This window comes from Muntiacus reevesi, chromosome 11 (assembly GCF_963930625.1).
Source record: "Muntiacus reevesi chromosome 11, mMunRee1.1, whole genome shotgun sequence".
NCBI lineage: Eukaryota > Metazoa > Chordata > Mammalia > Artiodactyla > Cervidae > Muntiacus > Muntiacus reevesi.
The window spans coordinates 67058942-67086331 of NC_089259.1; the positions used below are offsets into that span (position 1 = coordinate 67058942).

Consider the following 27390-nt stretch of genomic DNA (forward strand, 5'->3'; position numbering starts at 1 on the left):
TGTCTGTTCATGGAGTTTTCCAGGCAAGAAATACTGGAGTGGGTTGCCATTTCCTACTCCAGGGGATCTTCCCAAACCAGGAATTGGACCCACATCTCTTGCATCTCCTGCATTGGCAGGAGGATTCATTACCACTGCACCACCTGCAAAGCCTGTCACTCTAAGAGGTATCACTCAATCAGTAAGATCAATTTTTAAGTGAACCCCAAATTCTAGTTATTAGTTTGTAAATGATGCCAAACTGGACATGTTAACCAAAACTCAGAGAGCTGACCTGAGAGTGAGAAGGAGGGAACCACTATGTTTTCCTTTTTTAAATTCTTCTAATTTTGTTTTCTCCTCCTTCCTTGGAAGAGATTGACATTCAGAAGGGAGTCAGTCCTATGGATGCTGCCCATCTCATCTTGGTTATTTTTCAAAATATGCTGAAGTACATTTTTCATATACTGAAAGCTAGCCACCTTACTATAAATTGACAAAAGTTCATAAAAAATTAGTGATTGATTAGGGCAATAAACAGCAGAAGCAGAACCACAAATATAACATGAATGTACCTGAAGATGAAGCACTTTATCACTCAAAGGTTAAAAGAGCCCAGTAGATAAAACTCTAAAAATGAATCACCAATGTGTTGCTTCTGTTAAAAAAACAAACAAAAAAAAACACCTTAGATTCTGGAATGTGAAATTAAGCATATGGTCTGTCCTGTCAAAACTGGGGAAGAAATCATGCAGTCAAATGTTCAATATTGATAGAATATCTCATCACACAGGTAACTAAGATACAGAAACCTGGGCATCAGCAGCCCGTGCATCAGGAACCACATGGTTCTGTCCTTGCGGTGGAGACAGGTCACGTGTCCTTTTCCTGGGCCTTGTATTAAAGTGAACAGGTTCTCCCTTTACTTTTTTTACTGCCAGTCCTACTCTAGGTAAAAGCTCTTCCCCATCTGTTGATTGCATTTCAGCATCTCCTTCCAGCCCACACTGGGGTAGAAGGGCTCCTTCTAGCCTTTCTTTTAGAAAAGTAAGAAGATTCCACAAAATATAGAAACCATCTGATATCTGTGTCAGCTTCCTGTGAGAGGTGTTGGTACCTGGTTGCTAGATACAGTACATGTAGTAGGTTGCCTTGAAAATGTTTATGGTGATAGAAATAGGGTGCCTTCAATTTCAGTGTGTTGTTTTTCAATTTTGCTATTTTCCATTATTTTCCCAAAATCAAAAACAGTCTAAAGGATTCTGTACTGAAATATATAGTTTTCAATAGTATTATTTACTCCATTTTCCTTAAATCATAACTTTTTAAGTGCTTTCCACTGTTTATTTTATTTTATTTTTTATTTAAAGTATGATGATGTGATATCTTGGAGCCAGTTAATTGTTACAAGAATATATTCCTTTTACATTTACACTGAATAAGAAAATAGTGTTATATGTAAATTATCTATGTGGATTTATTTTCTAATTTATAGGAACAGATATATCACATGATGAGATCCACTCATGCCTTCATTCATTCAACCAACAAATATTTACTGAGAACTTGTTAGACAGGCAGTGTTGCAGACTGTGGGGCTCTCACAGACATCAAAAGACAACGTCTCTACCCTTGGAGCTTAAATTCTCTTGTAGAAGATGGAAGACAAGTCACTACATATGTAACAAGGTCTCAGTGCTGATCCATGCAAAGGAGGAAAATGGAGCAGAACATGAAGAGAGGCTAGCTGACAGCATTATTAATATTGGGCAATATCTATTGATCTGTCATTAGTCCTACATGTACTGATTCATTTTATACTGTATCAATGTTAGGAGGTACCCATCTTTATAATTATGATATTATAGTCTTACAGTTTAGGAAGCTAAAGTCGAGTAAGTTTAGTAACTTGCCCAGTTGGCAGAACCAGGCAAGACTTATGTGCTCAGGCTGTCTGGCTTCAAATCTCCTTTTTTTTTTGATTGTGCTGCTTCTTCATTGCTGCTTGCAGGCTTTTTCTAGTTGCAGCAAACAGGGGCTACTCTTCATGGCACTACATGGCTTCTCACTGACATGGCTTCTCCTGCTGTGACACCTGGACTCTGGAGCGCACAGGCTTCAGTAATTGTGACCTGCAGCCTCAGTAGTTGAAGCCTGTGGGCTCTAGAGTGTGGGCTCAGTAGTTGTGGCACATGGGTTTACTTGCTCCTTGCCACATGGGATCTTCCTGGACCAGGGATGAAACCCATGTCCTGTGCATTGGCAGGTGGATTCTTAACCACTGGACCACCAGGGAGTCCCAGGCCTCCAATTTATTGTTTTAAAATTTTGAAATCACAGGAATATGGAAGGAGTAGTGTGATGAACACATATACACTTTCACCTGGGTTCATCAGCTGTTAGTGTCTTCCCATGTTTTCTCCATCTCTTCTATATTTTGCTGAGTTGTTTGTAAGTTGTAGAAATGTTTATTAAAAGTTGGATTTCACCTTTAAATACATAAATGTACACCTTGTAAGAACAAGGACATTTTGTGTCTTAACACAGTTATCTAAACCAATAAATTTCATAGTAATATTATACTATTACTGAACTGAACTGAAGTATGTTTTCAGATTCTCTAGTTTTAACTCCTAGATATTACTGTCTCTGCTTCCATTGTCCTTTTTTCCTATTTTAATACTCAAGTATTAAAATCAATATAAATCAAGTATAACTTGATTTTATCATTACACTACAGAAGACTTTTATGTTCATATATTCTCATAACCATCCCTGACTTATAAATGAAGACAGAGTCACAGAAAACAGAATTTTCTGAAAATCATTTCCCCTTACAACCCTTTTTCCTCATGAAGCAGATATGAACAAACTCAAAGAAAAGTATAAAATGAAATTAGTGATGAAATGTCATTCAACTCAGTGGCAAGTGTGAGTCAGAATGTCAGTCTTAAGCAAATCTAACAACTTGCATACAATCCAAATCTTACCCTTTAGATTTTGTGTATTCTTCATGTTACTGCTACTTAACAATGCCATATTTAATCCTAACTCAGAATTCCCCTTTCATGGGGTTGGACTCCATCAGGAGCACAATTCAGGTTCACATTTATAGATGTGCTCCAGCATTTAGGATACCTGAAAAATGAAAAAATTAAAACTGCTCACTCACCCTTGGTGTGTTGTTGTCTGACATTATAATGTGTCAGATAATATATCAGCCATCACTCATCAATCTGTTGATCTCTTAATTTGAAGTGTATTTCTTCTTTGTTCTTCAAGTATAGCCTGAGTTTTGTTCTTGCTCTATATTTTTTCAAAGCAAATACTTACTGAACTGACCCCTACTACCAAATGTGCTTTCAGATTATCTTTTGCAGTTAAAAGTATTTTTTCTAATCTTATTAGTATAATTTTATGAAGATAGATTAGTATAAACATCACCTATATCCATATTCTGGGGGAAATAAGATGTTGTGTCTTATTTTTCATGAGTTTTCATTTACTCACTGCAAGACATTTATGACACTGAGGAAAATGCACTTGATTGGCCCACTATTTATAAAATTAAACTTGGTAAAGAACCATCACCAGAGCAGGTTCCAAGATTACTGATGTATAAGGTGCAGTTTGCCATTGTTTGATTTTGTGTATTTTAAACTTCACCAAATATGCTGGTAAGTTTATCTCTTCAGAGAAAAAGACTTACTGTAAAAATTTTTGAAGTTTTTCTTTAGTGTACCAACTCCTATGCAAAATGAACTTTGGGAAACTTGACTCAAACATAAAGATTGTTTTAACTTTCCTGTTGAAACTACATTGGGAGAAATAGCTTCATTTTTTGAGAGACTTCCTTAACCAATCCCTTGGTGGGGTTTCTGGAGGATGTCCTGTGGCAGGAATAGGGGACATTGAGGTCTTTCTGTCCTGAATTTGACTCCACCATCTTTCTCAGTGAACGCTCTTTGGAAAGAGCTCTCCCTATCACCTGGCTGTACATTTAAGATACAGAAGAAGTCCTGAGGACGTCAGAGTTCTAATGTGTAAGAGGCTTGTCTACTTCAGTAACAGTTTGCTTGGGAAAATGTCATCCTTTCTGTGTCCACAGGTGCAACTTAAAGACACCATCGAACATCTTCCTTGTAAAATGAATACTGAATTAGCAGAATCTGGATTGAACTTGAGTGTTGGACAGAGACAACTGGTGTGCCTTGCTAGGGCTATTCTAAAGAAAAGTCAGATATTGGTTATTGACAAAGCTACATCAAATGTGGATCCAAGGTATGGAGCTGAGACCCAGGAAACCTTGAATCTGACTTCTAAAGGTGGTAAATGGAAAACATTTAGTGATGCTTAGAAATGTTTCTAAGTGTTCTCTTGGCCCCATGGATATTCCTTGATAATATTAATTCCAGAAAACAAAGGAAAAACCAAGACATGTTATCTGTGGTTAATGTTGTTATGAGGCATCCTGAGAGACCCAGATTCCTAAATCCAGCTCCTTATGGTTTTAAGCAATTTTGAGGGAAGACTATTTTCCATCATTTTATGAAAAACACTAAATTTATAAATAGATATTTTATACTTAGTTTTTTAGGAACAAGATTATGTTAAGGTATTAATTTTAAAAAACATTCTAAAAGTTATCATGATATTTTTAAGTCTTAAGTCTGCTTTTCCTGCCTTTGCTGAACTAAATAAATTTGTTTGATTCTAGAACTGATGAGTTATTACAAAAAAAAATTCGTGAGAAATTTGCCCAGTGCACTGTGCTAACCATCGCACACAGGTTGAGCAACGTCATTGACTGTCAACAGATAATGGTAAGACCCTCACTATTTAGTTGTATTCATTTGTGTTCAATTTCTCAACATATCCTTCCTTGTAAAACTTGATAGGAATCTCCAATAATGTAATTTTCTCTTAGTTTCTCCTCTCTTTCCTGAAAATCGTTGTTTAGTGGCTCACTCATGTCTGATTCTTCACAACCCCATGGTGTTCAGCATACCAGGTTTTCCTGTCATTCACTATGTTCCAGTTTGTTCAAACTCATGTTGGTTGAGTCTTTCATGCCATCCAATCATCTCATCCTCTGTCATCCCTTTCTCTTGCCTTCAATCTTTCCCAGCATCAAAGTCTTTTCCAATGAGTCAGCACTTCGCATCAGGTGGCCAAAATATTGGAGCTTCAGCTCTAGCATCAGTCCTTCTAGTGGATGTTCAGGGTTGATTTCCTTTAGGATTGACTGGTTTGATACTCTTTCACCAAGGGACTCTCAAGAGTCTTCTCCAGCACCACAGTTTGAAAGCATCAATTGTTTGGCACTCAGCTTTCTTTATGGTCCAACTCTTACGTCTAAATATCTACTGGAAAAACCATATAGATTTGACTAGATGAACCTTTGTCGACAAAGTAATATCTCAGCTTTTTAATATGCTAGATAGTCTATTAGTCTAGGTAGACTATTTAAATAGTCTAGGTTTGTCATAGCCTTTCTTCCAGGGAGCAAGTGTCTTTAATTCATGGCTGCAGTCACTGTCTACAGTGATTTTGGAGCCCCAAAATATAAAGTCTTTCACTGTTTCCATTGTTTCCCCATCTATTTGCCATGAAGTAATGGGACTGGATGACATGATCTTCATCTTTTGAATGTTAAGTTTTATGCCAGCTTTTTTCACTCTCCTCTTTCACCTTCATCAAGAAGCTCTTTAGTTCTTCTCTTTCTGCCATAAGGGTGGTGTCATCTGCATATCTGAGGTTATTGATATTTCTCCTGGCAATCTTGATTCCAGCTTGAGCTTCATCCAGTCCGACATTTTGCATGATGTACTCTGTGTATATGTTAAATAAGTAGAGTGACAATATACAGCCTTGACGTACTCCTTTCCCAATTTGAACCTTATTTGTATTTCATGCTTTAGAAATAGACATACCATGTTTTACTGCACTTCCCAGGTACTGCATTTTTACAAATTGAGAGTTTATTTTAACCCTGAGTTGAACAAGTCTATGGGCACCATTTTTCAAAAACAGTATTTGATCATTCCATGTCTTTGTCTCACCTTTTGGTAATTCTCACTATATGTCAAACTTTTTCACAATCGTTATTGTTGCTCTGGTGATCTGTAACATCAGTGTTACTGCTATGACTTGCCGAAGTCTCCTCTGTTGGTTAGTATTTTTTTTTTAGCAATGCATTATTTTTGGGTTAAGGTCTGTATATTGTTTTCTCAGACATAATGCTATAACACTTGATAGGTTAGTGTAGTGTAAACATAACTTTGTGCTAGTAAAGTAATGCTCAAAATTCTCCAAGCCAGGCTTCAGCAATATGTGAACTGAGAACTTCCAGATGTTCAAGCTGGTTTTAGAAAAGGCAGAGGAACCAGAGATAAAATTACCAATATCTGCTGGATCATGGAAAAAGCAAGAGAGTTCCAGAAAAACATCTATTTCTGCTTTATTGACTATGTCAAGTCTTTGACTATATGGATCACAATAAACTGTGGAAAATTCTGAAAGAAATGGGAATACCAGACCACTTGACCTGCCTCTTGATAAACCTGTATGCAGGTCAGAAAGCAATAGTTAGAACTGGACATGGAACAACAGACTGGTTCCAAATAGGAAAAGGAGTACATCAAAGCTGTATATTGTTACCCTGCTTATTTAACTTCTATGCAGAGTACATCATGAGAAACGCTGGGCTGGATGAAGCACAAGCTGGAATCAAGATTGCCGGGAGAAATATCAATAACCTCAGATATGCAGATGACACCACCCTTATGGCAGAAAGTAAAGAGGAACTAAAAAGCCTCTTGATGAAAGTGAAGGAGGAGAGTGAAAAAATTGGCTTAAAGCTTAACATTCAAAAAACTAAGATCATGGCATCTGGTCCCATCACCTCATGGAAAATATATGGGGAGACAGTGGAAACAGTGTCAGACTTTATTTTTTTGGGCTCCAAAATCACTGCAGATGGTGATTGCAACCATGAAATTAAAAGACGCTTACTCCTTGGAAGGAAACTTACGACCAACCTAGATAGCATATTAAAAAGCAGAGACATTACTTTGCCAACAAAGGTCCGTCTGGTCAAGGCTATGGTTTTTCCAGTGGTCATGTATGGATGTGAGAGTTGGACGGTGAAGAAAGCTGAGTGCTGAAAAATTGATGGTTTTGAACTGTGGTGTTGGTGAAGACTCTTGAGAGTCCCTTAGACTGCAAGGAGATCCAACTAGTCCATCCTGAAGGAGATCAGTCCTGGGTGTTCATTGGAAGGACTGATGCTGAAGCTGAAACTCCAATATTTTGGCCACCTCATGCAAAGATTTGACTCATTGGAAAAGACCCTGATGCTGGGAGGGATTGGGGGCAGGAGGAGAAGGGGACGGCAGAGGATGAGGTGGCTGGATGGCATCACCGACTCGATGGGCATGAGTTTGAGTAAATTCTGGGAGTTGGTGATGGACAGGGAGGCCTGGCGTGCTGCGATTCATGGGGTCGCAAAGAGTCGGGCACGACTGAGTGACTGAACAGAACTTAACTGAAACATAACTTCTGTATGTTCTGGGGAGCCAGAACATTCATATCACTCACTTTATTGCCATGTTCACTTCATTCTGTTGTTCTGGAAGTGTATCCACACTGAGGGATGACTATACCTCATTCCTTTCTGGAAAACAGGTGATTGTCTATTCTGGAAGCTTTAATATGGACATAAAGATGTGTCAATCTGTTGCAAAACCTGATGCTCCAGAGGGCGGGTGACCAGCCTCAAGGAGTATCTGGGGAAGTGACAGATGCTGACAAAGGGCATAACCGACAGTGTTGTCACCATGAAGTCCTATCATTGCAAGTGCTTAAGGTGTAACTCAACATTCAGAAAACTAAGATCATGGCATCTGGTCCCATCACTTCATGGGAAATAGATGGGGAAACAGTGGAAACAGTGACAGACTTTATTTTCTTGGGCTCCAAAATCACTGCAGATGGTGACTGCAGCCATGAAAGACACTTACTCCTTGGAAGGAAAGTTATGACCAACCTAGACAGCATATCAAAAAGCAGAGACATTACTTTGCCAACAAATGTCCCTATCGTCAAAGCTGTGGTTTTTCCAATAGTCATGTATGGATGTGAGAGTTGAATTATAAAGAAAGCTGAGTGCCAAAGAGTTGATGCTTTTGAACTGTGATGTTGGAGAAGACTCTTGAGAGTCCCTTGGACTGCAAGGAGATCCAGTAGTCCATCCTAAAGGAAATGAGTCCTGAATATTCATTGGAAGGACTGATGCTGAAGCTGAAACTCCAATACTTTGGCCTCCTGATGCGAAGAACTGACTCATTGGAAAAAGACCCTGATGCTGGGAAAGATTGAAGACAGGAGGAATAGGGGACAATAGAGGATGAGATGGTTGGATGGCATCACCGACTCGATGGACATGAGTTTGAGTAAACTCCGGAAGTTGGTGATGGACAGGGAGGCCTGGAATGCTGCAGTCCATGGGGTCACAAAGAGTCAGACATGACTGAGCCACTGAATTGAACTGAACTCAAGGTGTAATAATTACATTTTGTTGCACTAGTGAATACTTCTGCACAAAGATGGATGGTTTTTTAAATTATATTTTTATTGAATATAATCCATAAAAATATATATTTTTGTTATAAAAAGCAATAAATGTGCAAAGTATAAATAGGTAAAGAAAAGAAAATCTCATATAGGGAAGATTACAAAATACCCAGTACCAGAAAGTAACAGTTGTATGATGCTATAATAATATTATTTGAATAACACTAGAGCCAGTTAAATATTTTTGTAAATACTTTTAAATTATTTTTTAATGCAAAACAGAGCATTTTATTAGCAGAATTTTTATTTATTCTTAAAATTCACCATGTCATTTATTAATTTTCCACAGCTCAGTTGTTAATAGCTACCTATAATTTCCTCATAGAGATAGAATATAACTAATCTCAAACTTAGACATCTATTTATTTTCCAAATTTTCACTTTTACCAAAAATTTAGAAATGATTAGATGGATATGGTTTTGTTCACTGTAAGTAAATCAGAGAAAGGACTTGTTGGGAAACAACTGGGACCTAATTAATAGCTTTGTTTATGCGTTGCCTCTCCAAAGTGATTTATCCTTCTTTGGTTCATTAAGCACCATTACTGTGTCAGGCTTAGAATTCTATTTCACAAATAAATTCTCCCAATATTAAATTTATTAAACATGATGGAGTCATAATGACAGCTAATATAATCTTCTTTACTTTCTCTGTTGCCACAAAACACTGGAGCAAGACAGACAAATTAGAAATGCTCTTTATCCTAAGACTCACCACTATCTCTACACTAGAGGGTTCTTCCAGTAGTTTTCAGGATTAGCTGGGTGCTCGTGACCTGCTTGCTCTGCAGCCAACAGCCAGCTCTTCCCTCCAGTCTCTGCTCTCTGCTGTCTTCATATCACCCGGATTCTCCCTGGTAACGTGAGCAAAGGAAGCTTGTGACGATCTGCTCTTGCTCTAACAGTATTGTTGTTTGTGGTCAACATTTTCACTGTCTCTAGTTAGAGTATTCTTTGGCAATGAATGATGAAGAACCAAAAGCAGAGCTAAGAAACTCAGTCCCCACCTCTTCTGTTTATAGTCAATTTACTGTCTATATTTTTTATGTTTCTTCCCCAACACAAACCTCTTATTAGAATTTTCTCACAGAAGTGAAAACCAGAAACTGTTGTAACATCCCCACCTGAAAAGCCCAAAACAGCTCATACGTAACTACAGTTTTATTTAAATTATGTTTTTCACCTTCATGAAACTTTTCTTTCATAAACCTGCATGGCTACAATTAGAACATTTGAGAAGAGAAGAGCTCCTTTGAAAACATGCCAAGAGATTTCATTCAGGTTTTCAGAGGAGAGATAACTAACACTGAGGTAGAAAGCATAGTCGGGGAGAAGAAATACTTCATGAGGGGGTCGCTTTTGTGCAAAAGCAACAGTTTTGAGAGAGCAGCTGTGGAGGTGACTATGACCCCGCCTTCATTATTCCCCTGGTGAGAGAATGATTTAGTATTTCAAGACCTAAGAAATGACTTTGAGTTAATACTTCCCACATTGTCCAGTCACTGAGAAAGTCACAGGCACCATTTTACCAATGAGGGACCCACCTTCCAGGGTTGGACAGCTGTCCTGTGTCATCACCTGGTGGCCAAAGACAGAGGTCTGACTCTCAGGTCTTCCCCTCACAGCTCTCCATATTGCTAAGTGGGATCTATCTCTGTTGTTTGTCATCATTTACCAGCATCTTTCTTATCAGGCTTTTCCTCCATCCGCTCTTGCCCCCCATCTCTCCATGTACTCATCTATATCACTGATGACATTCTGCCAGTGAAAATGGATGAAATTATCTTACAGTGGGTACATTTCATTTTCATGTCTAGGACAGCTACGGGGAATATCTGCACATAAACAGCTTGATAAACACATCTTCATTGAGTTTATGTAACTGATTGACTCATCCAGCTTAATGTATTTTTACTTAACGTACTAGAACTTGATAAGCAATTCAAGTTTGGGGTTCCAGGAGAGGTCCTGGAGTTTAGAGATTGTTATCATACCTACTTGAATGTGTGATTTAGTTTATAGTTTAGCTTGGGTTACAGGAAGAGTGGGGACAGAGGAAAATTATAGGAACCTTTTCTTATAAAAGATGTTAAAAATTCAAAATTTTACCTATTTTTCTGTACCATAAAGAGAATTTGGATTTGCTTTATGTTTATTTGTTCTGAAATATCTAGAATCTTTGATCAAACCAGTAAATGTAAAGGCTAATTTGATAAATTTCTATTTCTGGCATTTTCTCAATCTGTGTCCCATCTCAGCACTTGTAGCCCTTGAATTGAGCCTTGGCTTTTAAGTTTTATTGGGTCCCATTTGTTTTGTTTTGGGTTTTTTTTTTTTTTTTGGATTTTTTTTTTTTTTAATTAGTTGGAGGCTAATTACTTCACAACATTTCAGTGGGTTTTGTCATACATTGACATGAATCAGCCATAGAGTTACACGTATTCCCCATCTCGATCCCCCTCCCACCTCCCTCTCCACCCGATTCCTCTGGGTCTTCCCAGTGCACCAGGCCCGAGCACTTGTCTCATGCATCCCACCTGGGCTGGTGATCTGTTTCACCATAGATAATATACATGCTGTTCTTTTGAAACATCCCACCCTCACCTTCTCCCACAGAGTTCAAAAGTCTGTTCTGTACTTCTGTGTCTCTTTTTCTTTTTTGCATATAGGGTTATCGTTACCATCTTTCTAAATTCCATATATACGTGTTAGTATGCTGTAATGTTCTTTATCTTTCTGGCTTACTTCACTCTGTATAATGGGCTCCAGTTTCATCCATCTCATTAGAACTGATTCAAATGAATTCTTTTTAATGACTGAGTAATATTCCATGGTGTATATGTACCACAGCTTCCTTATCCAAGCTTCTGCACTACAAAGGAAACTATAAGTAAGGTGAAAAGACAGCCCTCAGATTGGGAGAAAATAATAGCAAATGAAGAAACAGATAAAGGATTAATCCCATTTGTTTTTGTTTTTATTTCTTTTGCTTTTGGAGAGTGATCTAAGAAAATATTTGTTGCGATTTATTTAAAGAGTCTTTTGCCTGTTTTTTTTCTTTAGTTTTATAGTAGTCAGTCTTATATAAGGTCTTTAAACCATTTTGAGTTTATTTTTGTGTATGGTATGAGTGAGTGTTCTAATTTCATTCATTTTTAGGTGTCCAGCTTTCCCAGTACTATTTACGAAAGAAACTGTATTTTTCTCCATTCTTGTCTACTCTTTCATAGATTAATTGATCATAGATGTATGGAGACCAGTGTTTTGAAACTGCAGTTTTTCTTATTCAACATGGGGAAGAACAGTTATGTTCTATTATGCTTAAGTAAAATTGTACATTTGGGGCATCTAAATTGGTAAGCCAAGTTACAGAACATTTAAATTATTATGTGAATAAGACAGTTTAAATTATTCTTGGACTTGTTTCAGAAAGCTGCCCTTAGCAATGATTCACAGTAGTAAACAAATGATTAACAGGAAAATGGCCTTCATGAGACTTAATAAATGTTTCCAATTAAATACAAAGGATGAAATTAATTGGAATACCTAGATGTGGAAAAACAACCTGTATTTCGTTTAGAGTTCCAGAATATTCTCTTCTTTTTAAAAAAGTTAAATTTATTCATTTATTTTAGGCTGTGCTGGGTCTTCCTTGCTGCACAAGCTTTTCTCTAGTTGCAGTGAGTGGAGCTTCTCTATGAGCAGTGTGAACACCTCTTGTTGTGGTGGCCTCTGTTGCTGCAGAGCACAGGCTCTAGGCATGTGGGTCCAGTAGTTGTGACACTTGGGCTCAGGAGTTGTGGCTCCTGGACTCTGGAGCACATGCTGTATAGTTGTGGCCCACAGGCTTAGTTACTCTGCACCCTGTGGGATCTTCCCGGACAAGGGATTGAACACATGACTCCTGCATTGCCATGCAGATTCTTTTGCCACAGAGCCACCAGGAGGCCCATGCAGCATATTCTCTTAAGATACATTTACTCTAAACATGACCTAAATGAAGACTTGAGTACTGCTTACCATCAGGACTGTTTTTATAATTATGCCATTTGGGCCTTTTATTTCAGATACTTTTTTCTCCCCAGAACCATTAACCAAAGTCACTAATAAGTAGAAAGGTGGAATTAAGAGCCCCTTCCTCTGCCTTTCAATTTCCATTTAGCAGACTTATTAGGAGCAATAAAAGAGGTAAAAGGGAGGCAGTTTAAGAAAGAAAGAAAAACAAAGAAAAAACATATTAATAATTTGTGAAAACAGATTCAGATCCTAGGCAGTTCAGACTGGGCTGTCCCATGTGCTCTGCAGGCTAAGTTCACTGGAATTTGGAGTTCAATTTCTTACTTACTTCTTTAGGGGTACCAAAGAGAAAACTGGATTTCTAGAGATTTCTTCTGTGCAGAGCAATCCTATAAAAGCTGCTTCTGTACCAGCTCTTTTTGCCAGTCTTCCACTCTCAGAAGAATAAACCACAACCACAGCCAACTTCTAGAAGCATCTTAACCTCTCATACAAGGGACTCTGTTCCTCTTAGCAGCTGACATAATCCAGAACCCTAAAGAAATTCTGAAAGCATTTTCTTTTTTTCCTAAATATTGCTCAGATTCTCAAATCAACTTGACATTTAATTTGTGGTCAGAGCTCTGCCCTCTGGTTTGTATGATGTCAGCCTACTTTTTAGATAAATGCAGTTTCATTTTCTTCAATCAAGATACTTCTTAACTCTATGTATCTGTATAAATTGCCTCAAAGCTCAGAGCCTGAGAGCTAAAAGCACTAAATAATGGTAACAACCCCAAATACCCCGGGCAGAATATAAGATGTTACAGAGTGCCAGTAATCCTAGTTTAAAACTCATTTTTTTCCTTTCCGATAATATTGTAACATTAGAAGGTCAAGTTAGGTCTTTGTCTGCCCAGTAAAACAGAATAGTCAGACTGTTTAAACACCAGTCATTCCTACCAACCACACAGATTCTGTCTTTTCTTCCTGTCCTAACCTTTTTGGAAATATTGTCTGGGCTATAATATGGTACTGAGAGATATTGTGTGCTAATGGATTTCTTTCTGCTGTTAACAGGTTTTGGATTCAGGGAGATGTAGAGAAACTGGAGGGCCATATAATTTGCTGAAGAATAAAAACACTTTATTTTACAAGATGGCAAGACAACTGAGTGATGCTGAGGTCACTGCCCTCACTGAAAGGGCAAAATAGGTGAGCCTGCTGTGGGAAGTTGTAATTAAAGTTTGACTCCAGGGTTCAATCTTTACAATCTCCACTGGCAGTCTGATAACAAGCACTCTGTGCTCTTATAAGTCTCCATAGAGGAAGTCTCATGACTGGGTCTTAAGAACACATTGCAAAGAATTCATTTGAATCAGTTCTAATGAGATGGACGAAACTGGAGCCCATTATACAGAGTGAAGTAAGCCAGAAAGATAAAGAACATTACAGTATACTAACACATATATACGGAATTTAGAAAGATGGTAACGATAACCCTATATGCAAAACAGAAAAAGAAACACAGAAGTACAGAACAGACTTTTGAACTCCGTGGGAGAAGGTGAGGGTGGGATGTTTCAAAAGAACAGCATGTATATTATCTATGGTGAATCAGATCACTAGCCCAGGTGGGATGCATGAGACGAGTGCACTGGGAGGACCCAGAGGAGTCGGGTGGAGAGGGAGGTGGGAGGGGGGATCGGGATGGGGAATACGTGTAACTCAATGGCTGATTCGTGTCAATGTATGACAAAACCCACTGAAATGTTGTGAAGTAATTGGCCTCCAACTAATAAAATAAAATTAAAAAAAAAAAAAAAGAAAGAAAAAAAAAAGGCAAAGTTTAGTCTTTATGTATTCCATTAAAAATTTTTGTTTTTTTTTTAAAAAAAAAAAAAAAAAAAGAACACATTGCAGGTTGAAGGCAGGTCTGCTGAGATTCTACAGCAGATTTTTCAGATTGGACTTTTTACACTTTTGAACTCTGGGTTCAGATTGTCATAGAGCACAGAAAACTCATTTTGCAGACCCTTCACGTTCATGCTGATCAGTGCTCAGCACATTTGTACTAAAAGTATTATCAAGGAATATCCAGGAAATTTGAGAGTTTAAGGGAAAACAGTTTAGAATATTTTGGCTCTAGGAAGACCTGCCAGGGAAAGGTGAGGGTCTCTTCTATTTTCTAATCTGTAAAGAAAACGTCTACCTGATATTATCACTTTATCTCTAATTCTCTGTTGTTTAGAATTAGTTCCAGTTGCCCCCCCCCCCCCAATACTTCCTCTACCTTCTAGAAGGTAAAATCATCATCAGGACAAATCAAGAACTCATAGTACCTTAACTCTATAGTCAGAATGGTTTCAAGGTTTACAAATCTCTTTCTCAGAGATGAGTTGTGTGATGCACTAAGCACTGTGCACGGTGTGAGGAAGGTTCTCAATGGGTAACGTTCAGGTCACGTGACATCTTCCTAACAAAGGTGAGATGGTAACTGAGGTCTGTTTTAAGAGATTTAGCCATTGTCATACAGCTGCCTGTAATTTTATCTGGAACAAGGTGGGAGTGGGTTGATGAGAAGATGGAGGGAAGAAAAGTGTGGTGTTCTTACCCCTTGACATTTGTGGTTCATGGTGGGATGAGACTTCTAGCTGCATGCTATGAGGCTTACCCATCGAAAATTTATTTCTGGGTATTAAATTATGGGCATATTTTCCCTTCTTCATGCTTTTTTGCATTTTCACTTGTGAGTAGAATAAAATTACTAGCGTTGTATTTAAAATATGTCTTAAAGAAAACATGTCCCAGTATCTTAAGTACTTCTATACGAAAGATTTATCTAAAAAGTGGTCTAAGTTCCCTCTGTCACTGTCTCTTCTCAGTCCTCCTTAGAAATAGCGGAAATGCAGAGCAGGACCTTCCATTGCTCATAGGATGAGAAATTGCCTGGGTCACAGAGCAGGCTGAAGAGTTGGAGTTGGAGTTCATAACTAGGTTTAGAAACAAGGAAGTCTGTGTTCTGAACTTTTCATAAGTACTATATTGTGTGCAAATGTTGAGAGTTGAACAAAGAACAAAGAACTCTATAATTTTTATGCCTGAAATTCAGAGTGCTTTCATCTACTAGAATGTCTCCCAATCAGACCTTCCCTCCTAAGACCTAGAGACCCAGGAATCTCCAAAACCCTTTTGATCTTTTGACTTTAGTCATTTCATATCAAAAAGAGATGTACCCACCTATGTGTTACAGTCTTCATTTAAAACCTATGTTAACTAATAAAAATAAATGAAAAAAAATAATAAAACCTATGTTATCATTATATTTTATTAAGTCACTGAGTAATGAGAAATAGATCACAGAATTTTAGATCAGTTCAGATCATATAAAATAATAGGATTCAACACCCTCATTTTACAGGTGAGGAGACTAAGGCCCCTTAGAAGAAACGTGGCCCTATGTATAAAACTGGTGTTAATCTAATTTGCAGCAGATTCAGAATTAGAAATCTGTTCTTTCAGCGAATTAAATCAAGTGTAATATACACACAGAAGCAGACTTAGGTCATAGAATTAGAAATCTTGTGCGTCCTGCTCTAGTAATCCTGCCCCTACTCTAACAATACTAATGATAAGTTACATTTGTGTAGTTTTTTATAATTCATTTTATATTGTTCTTACATGTATAATTTCACTTAATCTCATGATGGTCCATTTTTATCCATGTCATGGATGAGGAGAGTGGGTCCAGGCTCACCTAAGGTCATGGAGGTGGTCCAGGGAGCACAGACAGGCAATTACTGGGGGAGGCTGAGAGCCACCCTAGGTACTGTGTTCTGTGTCAAGTCTGAGAACACTGCTTCTCTCATGTGGTAGCCAAGGTGGGGCCATCACCCAAGTTCACAGTGTGACAAAACATCACTCTTGGATTCCAGTCCTGCCGCTGGGTCATGTCACCTCTAAGGAAAGAAATACATTTCTTGATTCTTATCCCAGTTGAATATCTTCTTGACATTATTTCTGCATCCTCTGCATCCTCTTAGGTAAGCTGTCAGATTATCATTAAACACACAGCTCAGGTGAGCTGATCACTCTCTGATTGACCCCTTTAAATGATCCGTGAAATAGCAGAGAAAGTACCTTTTAAATACATAAAGTTGAAGGGTACATTAGTTTGCTAGGGCTGCCATACAAAGAACCACAGACTAAGGGACTTAACAGAAACTTATTTACTCACAGCCCTGGAGACCCTAAGTCTCAGATCAAGGTGTCGGCAGGGTTTCCTCTGAAGACTCCTTGACTTGGAGATGCAGTCCTCTCTCTGTGTCCTCACATGGCCTTCCCTCTGTGTGTGTTTGTGCCGTGATCTCCTCCTCTTATAAGAACCCCAGTCTGTTAGATTAGGACCCACTTGTATGACTTCATGTTAACTTTATTGTCTCTTTAAAGACCCCGTCTCCAAAATACAGTCACAGTCTGAGGTACTGGATGGCTTAGGACTTAAACATGTACAATTGGACGGAACAGTTGAGCCCATAACAAAGAACATTCTGTTCTGTGATCAAGCAGACCTGGTTGAGATTTTTTGAAGTTTCTTTGTCCCCATTGTTCACCTAATACAGCCCAGCAGTTATAAAATCCTAATATGCTAGCTCTAGGAGCCTGGACCAATTTGAATAGGTGGAGGAGGCACTTAGCATCCACGTGGTCTTGTGTCCCCCAAGGTCTCTGAGCCTCAGGTCCTCACCTGTGTGTAGAGCAGGATTACAGCTCTGCTGCCTTCTTCACAGTTATTGTAGGGGTCAGATGAGACAGCAGATGCTTAAGTGCTTTGAGAATATAGTGTTTTATGGTGTAAAAGTGGGATCATTTTTAAAAAGACTGTAGACAGAAGCCTTGTCTCCCAATAATAAAACAAATATACCCATAGTTCTAGATAGCTTTAGAGACTCTAAATTAGGGGTCCCCAATCACTGAAGGTCTTTTGCAGTGTTCAGTTCAGATATTTCATACCATGAAGCAAAGTCCTTTTCAATTAAGTTGCTAAAAATATATGTTTTTCTTTATAAAAATTATATTGAGAAGGGTTATGGAGAAAGGAACCAGATGATTTTATAAAGAATATCAAGTAGTAAAAATGAAATGAATTTTCTTTTCTCCTTTTATTTTCACCAAAAGATTACATAAGGATATAATCACAAAATATGGCTAGTTTAATAAAATGGAGGAAGGTGATGGTATGCAATTAACCCCCCTCCTAACCCCCACCAAAAGCTTTATTTTTAAATGCTTCCATTACAATGGAAATAGCTTCAGATTTCAGCCAGTGGGGCTCAAGCATTCTTGGAGGGTTTATTTTTCTCCTTAACTTAAGTGATATTTAAATATGTAGCATGTCATATGCAGAGTTGTTTGGGGGTAGCAGGTTATGTTAGCAGCAAGAGAATAAGAAAGTCACTAACTATGAAGGTAGGTGTCTTAGAGCTTTTCTGTTTTGTGTATGAAGTTCATTCTCTCTCACAATAACTTTGTTTACAGCACCCACCAATGCACTTGCAGTCAGGTTTTACAAAAGAGATCTGAATCATATGTCTAAGAAACCCAGTTTGTGACACGAGTCAGCCTCTGATAGACAATACATTTTCTGTTTTAAAATGAAAAAAGAAACTTTTTTAAATAAAAAAAGAAACTTTTCACATTCTTCTTTGAGGAAAAAGAATTATACTCGAAGTCATTTTTTGCCCAAACACATTCAGGAATAAGGCTTCATAAGCTCTGACATTATTTTGTTATGTGCATCCATTAAGGAACTGAGATACAATACAGTCACTGAAAACTGATGATTGTGTAACTTGACAGCACTTCACTTCCTCTGTGTTCTGATTATACACTGAGAAAACCTGTATCTCTTCCAGTTCAGTTAGAAATTGGTAGAATTTAAGAACTTCAAGGCCTGGCAGAGAACTGTTCTATTATTGGGTATCATCTTCCATTTTAGAGAAGTCACTTGGTTGATTCCTTGCTAAAGCTTTTGATTCCCTTTCATTCTTGGGACCCACTATACACAGATCAGATTTCTATAGGCTCTATAACCATTTTGCCACACAAATTAAACACCAGGATGTTTCATACACATATGCCAGCGTTTCAGTGCCTGTCAGAGTTTTTAAAATATAAAGATAACAATCTCACATTAACATCCCACTCTGTTGTGCTCCTTTTATGTGTGAAAATGACAAACCCTGTTCAGATGCAAGATTTCCTGTCCTCTTAGATACCCTGTTTTTAATTTATTCCAGGGAGTAAAATGATTTTGCTTATCAGTTTACTGTAGTGATAAAGCATATCTGTGAATCAGAATGATCAGAAATCTAGGAGGTCTATAGGTTGTTTGGCATTAAACCCAGCCCCACTGAGGGTTTTAGTGGGGCTATTTCCTCCATAGAATAAATACAGCTCTGGTTTTTTAAAAACTTTGCCTCCAAAATTGATATGATTGCTTCACATGAAGAAGGAAACCTAGAAATGTGTTGCCTCAGGAGGAGGACTTTAAAACTTTTAAACATGTTGTTTTTGTCTTTTTCTTCCTCAGGTGTACTTCAAAAGGAGATGGCCAGATATTACTCACAGTGACCTTGTGGTTATGAATGTTTCCAGTGGCAGCCCTCAGCCTGCACAATTTTTGAGTCAACACTGTGATTCTACCATGAGTTCATGTCTATTCCAAAGGCTTTCTTTCCAATAGGTTTTGCACTGCATTAACTATATTCTACTTTTTTTATACAGGCAACAAACATTTACACATTACAAGATGTTAATTCTCCAACTTCATTCAAGATTTCAAGCTCTTGAAAAAGGATTTATTATATTTATGTATATGTTATACTGTTTTCTTTCTTATGCAAATGAAAGGCACAGGCCACCAATAAAAGCCGTCTCCCAGATTTTGTGTCTTAAGAGACTCCAGAGCCAAACTCATTTTCTAAGATTTGAGACAAAGTTGTCCCAGGTGGTTTTTTACAGTTCCTAGAATTACATATTACTTTCTGATTATATCAGGGATTTTGTTTACTTGAAGACTGTGAAGTTGCTGTTTTGTGTCACCATTTCCTTTAACATGACTAGGATCCATTTTTCTACTAAAATACCTCTGGTTAAAATACTACAGAGAAAACTGATAGGAAAAACAATATACTATAGTTTAAGTGACATCATAGGAAAGAGAGGTGTTCCCTTAAAAAAAAAAATAGATATATGGTTAAAATACAGAAGGACAATATTATATGTTCTAAGAGAGAAGGAAAAGAAAATATGCTTCCTCAAAATAGGAGCCCTTCTAGGGTTTTGCTAATGAAGGACAGACATGTGCTAGACTGTCTTCTAGATAGAGGATTTTATTTTTTTACATTAAAAATTGTGGTAAAATATGCATAACATAAAATTTGCCATATAACCATTTTTAATCACACAATCCAGTGGCATTAATCACACTCACAGTGTTGTGCAGTCATCATTGTCTGGGTAACTTTTGTTAATTATGTGCTTCCTCCTCACTGTGTTATTTCTGCAGAGTCATTTTGGTAAGTTTCATTTTTTCTAGGAGTGGCTGTTTCCTGTGAGTTTTTTAGCTTGATTGACATAAATTTATTCATAATATCTTATATGTTTAATCTCTGCAGCATCTTTAACTGTGTTCTTTTGCCTTTTTCATTTTCTTTGAGCCTTCTTTTTTTGTGAATAATCTTGCATGAATTTTTCCTGTTTTCAAAGAATCAACTTTTTGTTTGATTGATGCTCTTGCTTTCTTTCCCTAGTTCATTGTATCATTCTTTCTTTCCTTCAATTTTTCCTTTACTTTGAGTTTTTTTTCCTATAAATTCTTAAATTTGAAACAGATTAATAATGTCATTATTTTTGTAATATAAGTATATAAAGCCAACTTCCCCCCCTCCTCCCGCCTAAGATCCACTTTAGCTGCAGCCTGCAAGTTTTGGTGCTCACCACCAATCAATAGCCATAGTATTAAATATTTTTTAATTCCTAATTTAATTCATTAACAATATCTTTTACCGATGAGTTATTCATAAGTATAATGTTCTCTAAATTTCAAATGCTAATTGATTTTTTCTATTAGATTGATGCATGTGGAACTGCTCACATTCAGCCTTTTTATAAGCCATACAGTGGCACTTTCATGTGGTTGAACCTAATAGTTTTCTTTTGTTATTAATAACATAATGTCATTTTGGTCAGACAACATTAGATTGTGGATTTTAAATCAAAGGTAACCACATTCACACAAAAAGTCCTTGTTACCCCCATTATGTATTTTATTTTGGGGGTTTAAAATGTTATAAGTACGTGTGTAACCAGTAATTTTCAAATAAAGGCCCTCCCCGAGTACTGGAATGTTTTCTGATATGTGTTGCAGGCTGGTTCTCTGGGATGCAGACTGGGATGGAGTTTAGTGCTGGGATGAGTATCAGGTGTGCCATTGGGGTCAACACTGTGGCATCAGGAGGGAAGAAACAGGATAGGGCAGAGGGAAAGATCAAGCTGCATCACTGGCCAGATGACCTTAACTGACCCCATGGAGAGCTGGAGTGAAGATGACCCTTCAGGGTTATCCTGACATGTCCAGTGGCCAGGTATTTATACCTCCACCCGGACGGGACATTGCATAGAAGCTATCCCCAGAAGACCTGGTGGCTGAGGACTGCCCACTGACAGCACTTCCAGCAACTAGAGAACGAGTCCTTGAAGGGAGGTCTGGGCAGCCCATATCCATGTTATGCGACAGCATGTGTCACAGTTCCAGACATGGGTGATTAGGCTGTGCTGTGGGGGAAACTCTTGGTGACTGACATGTAAGTCAAAATGATGATTTACTGATTCTCCTCAGTGCCCTTTGGTCTAAAAAAAGTAGAGAAGAAGGTCCATGTAGAGGAGATAGCTTCATCTCTAGGGTCAGCCCAGTTGTCACCCCTGCTGGGAAGTCACCTTAAGATTAATCCTTGTCCCAGGTAATTTGGATTTCTGTATTACCCTGACCACCCCTCATTTGTTAAGCTGAACCATATTTGGTTAGTGTCCTGTTGTCACCATCCTGAGATACTTCATTTTTAAACAAGAGTCCCTGTTCTTTCTGTTTTGCACTGGGTCATATAAATTATGTAATCTGCCCTAACTATGAGTATTCATAAGCATTCTGTTTCCTTATAAAACTAAGGGAGAAAAAGACCTTAAATTGTGCCCTGTTCACTTTTTAATTCCATCTCCAATCACAGTATGTATCACATAGCAGGTGCTCCATAAATGTTTGCTGAAAGCATGAATGAATGAATGGTAACTAAGAACAAACCTTCCTTCACAACTTTATAATTTTGAAGTTTTAAGAGGTAGCCTGGGATAACAGAAAACCCTGGTTTTGGAGTCAGTCACAGATCTGCATGCCAGTTCTTTCTCTACTGCTCACCAGTAGTGTGAGTGCCCAAAGAATGTCCTGTCCAGAGTGGGACACTTGAGAGTGAAAGGAAAGCAATAACCAGCCAACCTGCCAGGAAAATAAACTGGCACCATCCTTGACAAAATGGGCACCATAGCCATGTAGCCATAGTTACATAGTTATACTTACATTTGGGTGAGTGTCTCAACCTCTGAATCTCAGCTTCATCTGGAAAATGAATAGCTTCTGTACTTCAGTTCTTTGGTTGGGATGATGGATGGACCAAGAGCATCCAAAGACACAAGGGGGGATTGTTGACCTTGGTGATTCCTAATTACCAGGAGAGGAGAGCAAGATGATTGTGGATGAAGGAGGTGTGTAGACTACAGAAGATGTATTTGAGGAGGTCCTCATTTAATGGCCTAAACCAAATTGTTCCTCCTTCACATATAAAAATGAAACATGCACACAAGGAGCACACGCTCTGGAGTCAGGCTTTCAGGGACAATTACTGGTTCCTCTGGGCACTGACTGGGATTGGTTATGATTCTGCTATGTGCTAATTGTGGGCTCTTAAGATTAGGAAGCCCACTGTGTATCAGTTCCTTTGATAGTTGAAGTGAGGTTAGTACATTTCTCAGAGGGTTGTTGCAAAGGGAACTGTGACAGTGACACTCACAGCATGACCTGTGGGCTAGTGCCAGTCTATGACCTGTTTGTAACTATGTTAGGAATAAGCACAGGAAATTCAAGAAAACTAGACACATGCAGCCATCTATTATTGCTGTGACATCTACACTCAGGAGGTGTGGGATCCTGAACAGCCCAGAGACCAGTGTGACTGTTGCATTTGCAGAGGGAAGGTGCACATGATTGAGCTGAGCACTAGCCGTGCACAGTGGATCATTGATTAGGTTGCAATGAGCTGAAAATGTAAAATTACATAAAACTGATTCTTAACCCCAGACAGGTGCAAAACACTGCTTTTGAACTATGCTGGATTTGTGACTAGTGCCCTATCAGTACAACCCTCTCCAGCACTGCCTTCATTATTAATTGTTCCCATCATATTTATGTTTAAAATTAGACCACACAGGCTTTCAAAAGGCCCTATTATACATTATCAATATTGTTAATAGCATTAAAAAGTTAGAAATAATTTCTGTTCAAGTTTGGAGGGCTTTTTTTTTCAAGTCTAAAAACAATACTATGCTTATATTTATACTGATGCTATTCTTGAATCAGCAGCATGATCCTAATGTTGAAGAAGTTCCCAGGAAACACAACAGACCACTTTAAAGCCTTCAAGTTTTTTTTTAAACACAAGGTTTTATGTGTAACCTGTTAATTTCCCTTTAAAAACAGAAAGAATGTGGATTAACTGAGCTTTTGTTTTTTAAACCTAATGTAGTAAGGAAAAAAAATTTTTCCCCCAAACCTAAAACAGCAATGTATGCTGAAAAGCTGGGAGAAATACATATTTTTTTTAATTTAGAACTAAAAAACAATATTACTAGAGGGAATACATGCCTGAGTTCAATGAGACCTCCATCTATACTCCAGACCCAAGTGACTTGCCTTAGGAGTCAAAATTGGGATTGTGTGATTTTTCAAGAAGAACAAAAATTAAGACTTAGATACACTGAGTATGTTTTACAGGAAGTTTACTCTGGATGGTTCTGACTGACTAAATTCACTCTTCACTCAGAAAACATGCTCACAATTATCCATTCCAATTAGTGAAAGCTTTGGGTATTCCAAAACAGTGTTTACTTCAAAAGCTAATCATATTTAATTATGGAGGATATTATGTAAAAAAATTTTTTTAAATTACACTTTGCAGACTACTTAGACAAAAAATGAGTCTCTGAGATGGAGTTTATATTACATTAGAAATATTGTAAGTAAGTATTGATAAACAGAGGATTGAAGGTTTTTAAACTCTACATTTTACAACTATAAAATTTTTAAAAATTCATGAGTTTATACTGATTCTGATAAGACATAAAATAGGAGGAAGGGTAAATTCTTTTTTGCAATAGAATACCAACTTACTAATGTAGACAGGCTGACAAAGTATATGGCAGTCATCATCATAAACAATTCAGACAAAATTCATCATTGACTGAATATACAGTGAATGTTCAGGGAGTTGGGGGAGGCATGGCATTTTCATAGACTCAAAGTATCTTCCTTGATTAATTCTTTAGGGAAGAGTTGTATTTTAAAGTGAAAAAACCTGGCAAACACCAGGCTAAGCAAGTGACCAGGGTAAACATTACTAATAACGAAACTACTGACACTCTTGACATTTTTTCTTCTTTAAAAATTTATTTTATTTAAGCATAGCTGATTTACAATGTTGTGTTAATTTCTGCTATTTAGGAGTGATTCAGTTATACGTACTTTCTTTCTCATATAAGTTAAATAAGCGGGGTAACAATGTACAGCCTTTTCGTTCTTCTCTCCCAATTTTGACCCAGGCAGTGGTTCCATGTCTGGTTCCATCTGTTGCTTCTTAACCTACATGCAGGTTTCTCAGGGGACAGATAAGGTGGTCTGGTACTCACATCTCTTTAAGAACTGTCCACAGTTTGTTGTGATCCACAGTCAAAGGCATTAGTGCGGCCAATAAAGCAGAAGTAGACGTTTTTCTGAGCAGAGACCATATGGCCCGCAAAGCCTGGAAATGTTTTGACTTCCTGACTGTTTACAGGGAAAGTCTGCCTACCCTGCCCTAGGGTTCTTCTGTTCTAAGCATGGACCAGCATCCTTGACCTGGCCTGGGAGGCTGTTAGGAACATGGAATCTTGTTTCTACCCCAGACCCACTGACTCAGAATCTCCGCATCCTAGGGGAGCCCTGCTCACAGTACAGTCAGAGAAGCGCTGGTTTAGAGGCCATGCTCCATCCTCCTGTGGTTGCACCCTCCCCAGGGGCACGCAGAGAGGGCCAGGGGGCGTGGTCATCTGGAGCCCCGCCCCCTCCAGGCCGTGCTCTGGGCACCTGGATTCTAGAATCCCTGCTCCCAGCGCCAGTGCCCGCCTCCCTCCCGGGGCCCATGTCCCAGCCCAACAGGAGGTCAAGATTCAGCTGTTTATGGGTGGGAAGAGAGCAGCCTGAGCTTGAACTTGAAGGCTGGGCGTGTTCTTGCTTGAGCAGCAAATTCCTCAGGGCAAAAAGAGGGTCAGAGCCAGAGGTGGGGAGAGCCGGGGGAGGTCTGGGGGCGGACCCCCTCTGCTGTCCTGCCTTCCAAGCTCCAAACTCCAGGGTCCAGGAATCTCAGCCTGCCAGGTGGTTACAAAGGTGTATTTGACAGTGTGTTAGCTTGATTTATAACTCTAAAATATTTAAACATATAGGATGGGCTTCATTCTCTACTCGGGGCTCACAGATGTGAGTGACAGGTCTGTTAAATGCTCCTCAAAGTGTGTCCAGAGACCCCCTGCATTCCAATCCACTAGGCTGCTTGATAACAATTCAAATTCCCAGGGTCCACTTGTGTGACCCCCTGAATCATAATATTATTCTTACTGCTCCCCTGGTGACTCTGATCCACAGCAGGGCTCCAGGAGCACTTGCAATGGGGTAGGGTCATGGAGAGGAGATGACCCGAGTGTCGGGAAGCATCAAGAGAGGGAGGTCCCAGGTCAGAGGAAGGTGCCGACCATGAGCTCACACCGTTCTTGCTTCTCTCCTGATTCTCCTCACAACCTGGCCTGACCCCACACCTGGGAGCTGGCTGCAGGGAAAACCTGACAGAACGGGGCAAGGGTGTCCTCCTGCCGACCGTGGGGCTCTCGGGGGCTGCTCTGCAGAAGGAAGGACCTGAGTCAGGGGCAATAGGAGCAAAGGGGCTGCGGGCACCTGGAGGGACCACACGGACTCACCCGGGGGGGGTCAGGCTGAAGCTGCTGAGCAGGTCTTTGGGCAGGGAGACCTCCTGGTCCTGCCAGGACACAGGAGGAGCTGGGACAGAGGCTGCATCTGTCAGTTAGGAGTTGAATGACGTTGATCAGGGTCCTTAAGCTCTGGGGTTTTTTTTTTCGTTGTCTGTAAGATGGGGATCCTAACACCTTCTGAGCTTGTGTTAAAATGAAACATGATAAAGTAAAAACACATCCTGGCACACAGAGCAGAATAAGGGGCGGCTGCTGTTTATTGGGACGCGCATTACCTGACGTCTCTGCACTTCCGGGTGCTCGGTATCACAGGCACTTGTCACTGGCTGTGCTCAATCATGCGCGACTCTTTGCGACCTTGTGACTGTAGCCCGCCAGGCTTCTCTGTTCATGTGATTTTCCAGTCAAGAATACTGGAGTGGGTTGCCATTTCCTCCTCCAGGGAGTCTTCCGGACCAAGGGATTCAACTCCCGTCTCCTGTGTCTCCTGCATTGGCAGGCGGATTCTTTACCACTGAGCCCGGGAAGCACCTGTCACTGGAGGATAAGACCAATTTCCTCAGACCCCCAGGGGGCGCTAGTGGTAAAGCATCTGCCTGCCAGTGAAGGAGATCTAAGAGACGTAGGTAGAGGAAGAGCCCCTAGAGGAGGAAACGGCAACCCACTCCAAGTATTCCTGCCTGGGAAATCCCATCTTCTGTCCACGGGGTCCCAGAGTGTCGTCAGGACTGAGCACACACAGACACCTCAAACCCCAGGCACAGGAAGGCTCCAGTCACAGGCATGTGCCAGACCCGTGCTTGGCCAGTGCCCGGAGCTCCCTGAGCTTCCCTGCGCAGGAGCAGCTCCTGAAGTTACTGCCGAGCTGCTCACCCTGTTACAGTCCCCAGGGTTTCCCTCCCAGCAAGCTCATAGGGTTGTGCTGAACTAGTACAAAGTGAGGATATAAAGAATTGTACCTGGATGAGGAAACAGAGTAAACAGAGTGATTCTTTAGGAGCAAGAGTGTGCGTTTCTGTGTGCAGGGCGTAGATTAAGTGCTCATAAGTTTGTGCTGACCTAAGGCGGGGCTCGTGTGAAGCCTCCAGGGAAAACTGTGCCCCACTGGTGGCCACACTGTCCAGGTGAGCAGTGTGCAAAGGCCGTGGAAAGAGGGGCCAGGAAGGCCTCACACAGGGCAAAAGGTGTCACAGGCCCCCACCTCACCCACCTTATCTACACCTTATACACAGAAATGCACACTCCTGCTCCTGCAGAATCACTCTATCAGTTTACTCAGTTTCCTCAACCAGGTACAGTTCTTTATATCGTCAGTATGGCAAAGGCCAGGGGTTTGTAAACTTGGCTACAGGGGAGTTGTTTGAAATCCCAGTGCTGAAGCCTCATCTCAGTTAAATGAGAATCTTGGGGGAAGGGAGGCAGGAGTCAACACTT

General features: G+C 39.5%; 1 protein-coding gene across 1 annotated transcript in view; it reads left to right on the forward strand.

The window, feature by feature from the left end:
* The window catches only part of LOC136144263 (ATP-binding cassette sub-family C member 4-like), a 141589-nt gene extending 127765 nt beyond the window's left edge, over positions 1 to 13824 (forward strand). The window contains exons 28-30 of the mRNA XM_065902012.1: positions 4088 to 4260; positions 4697 to 4802; positions 13690 to 13824. Of these exons, the coding sequence (XP_065758084.1) occupies positions 4088 to 4260; positions 4697 to 4802; positions 13690 to 13824 (414 nt within the window). The remainder of the gene's footprint in view (positions 1 to 4087; positions 4261 to 4696; positions 4803 to 13689) is intronic.
* Positions 13825 to 27390: the final 13566 nt, after the last annotated feature.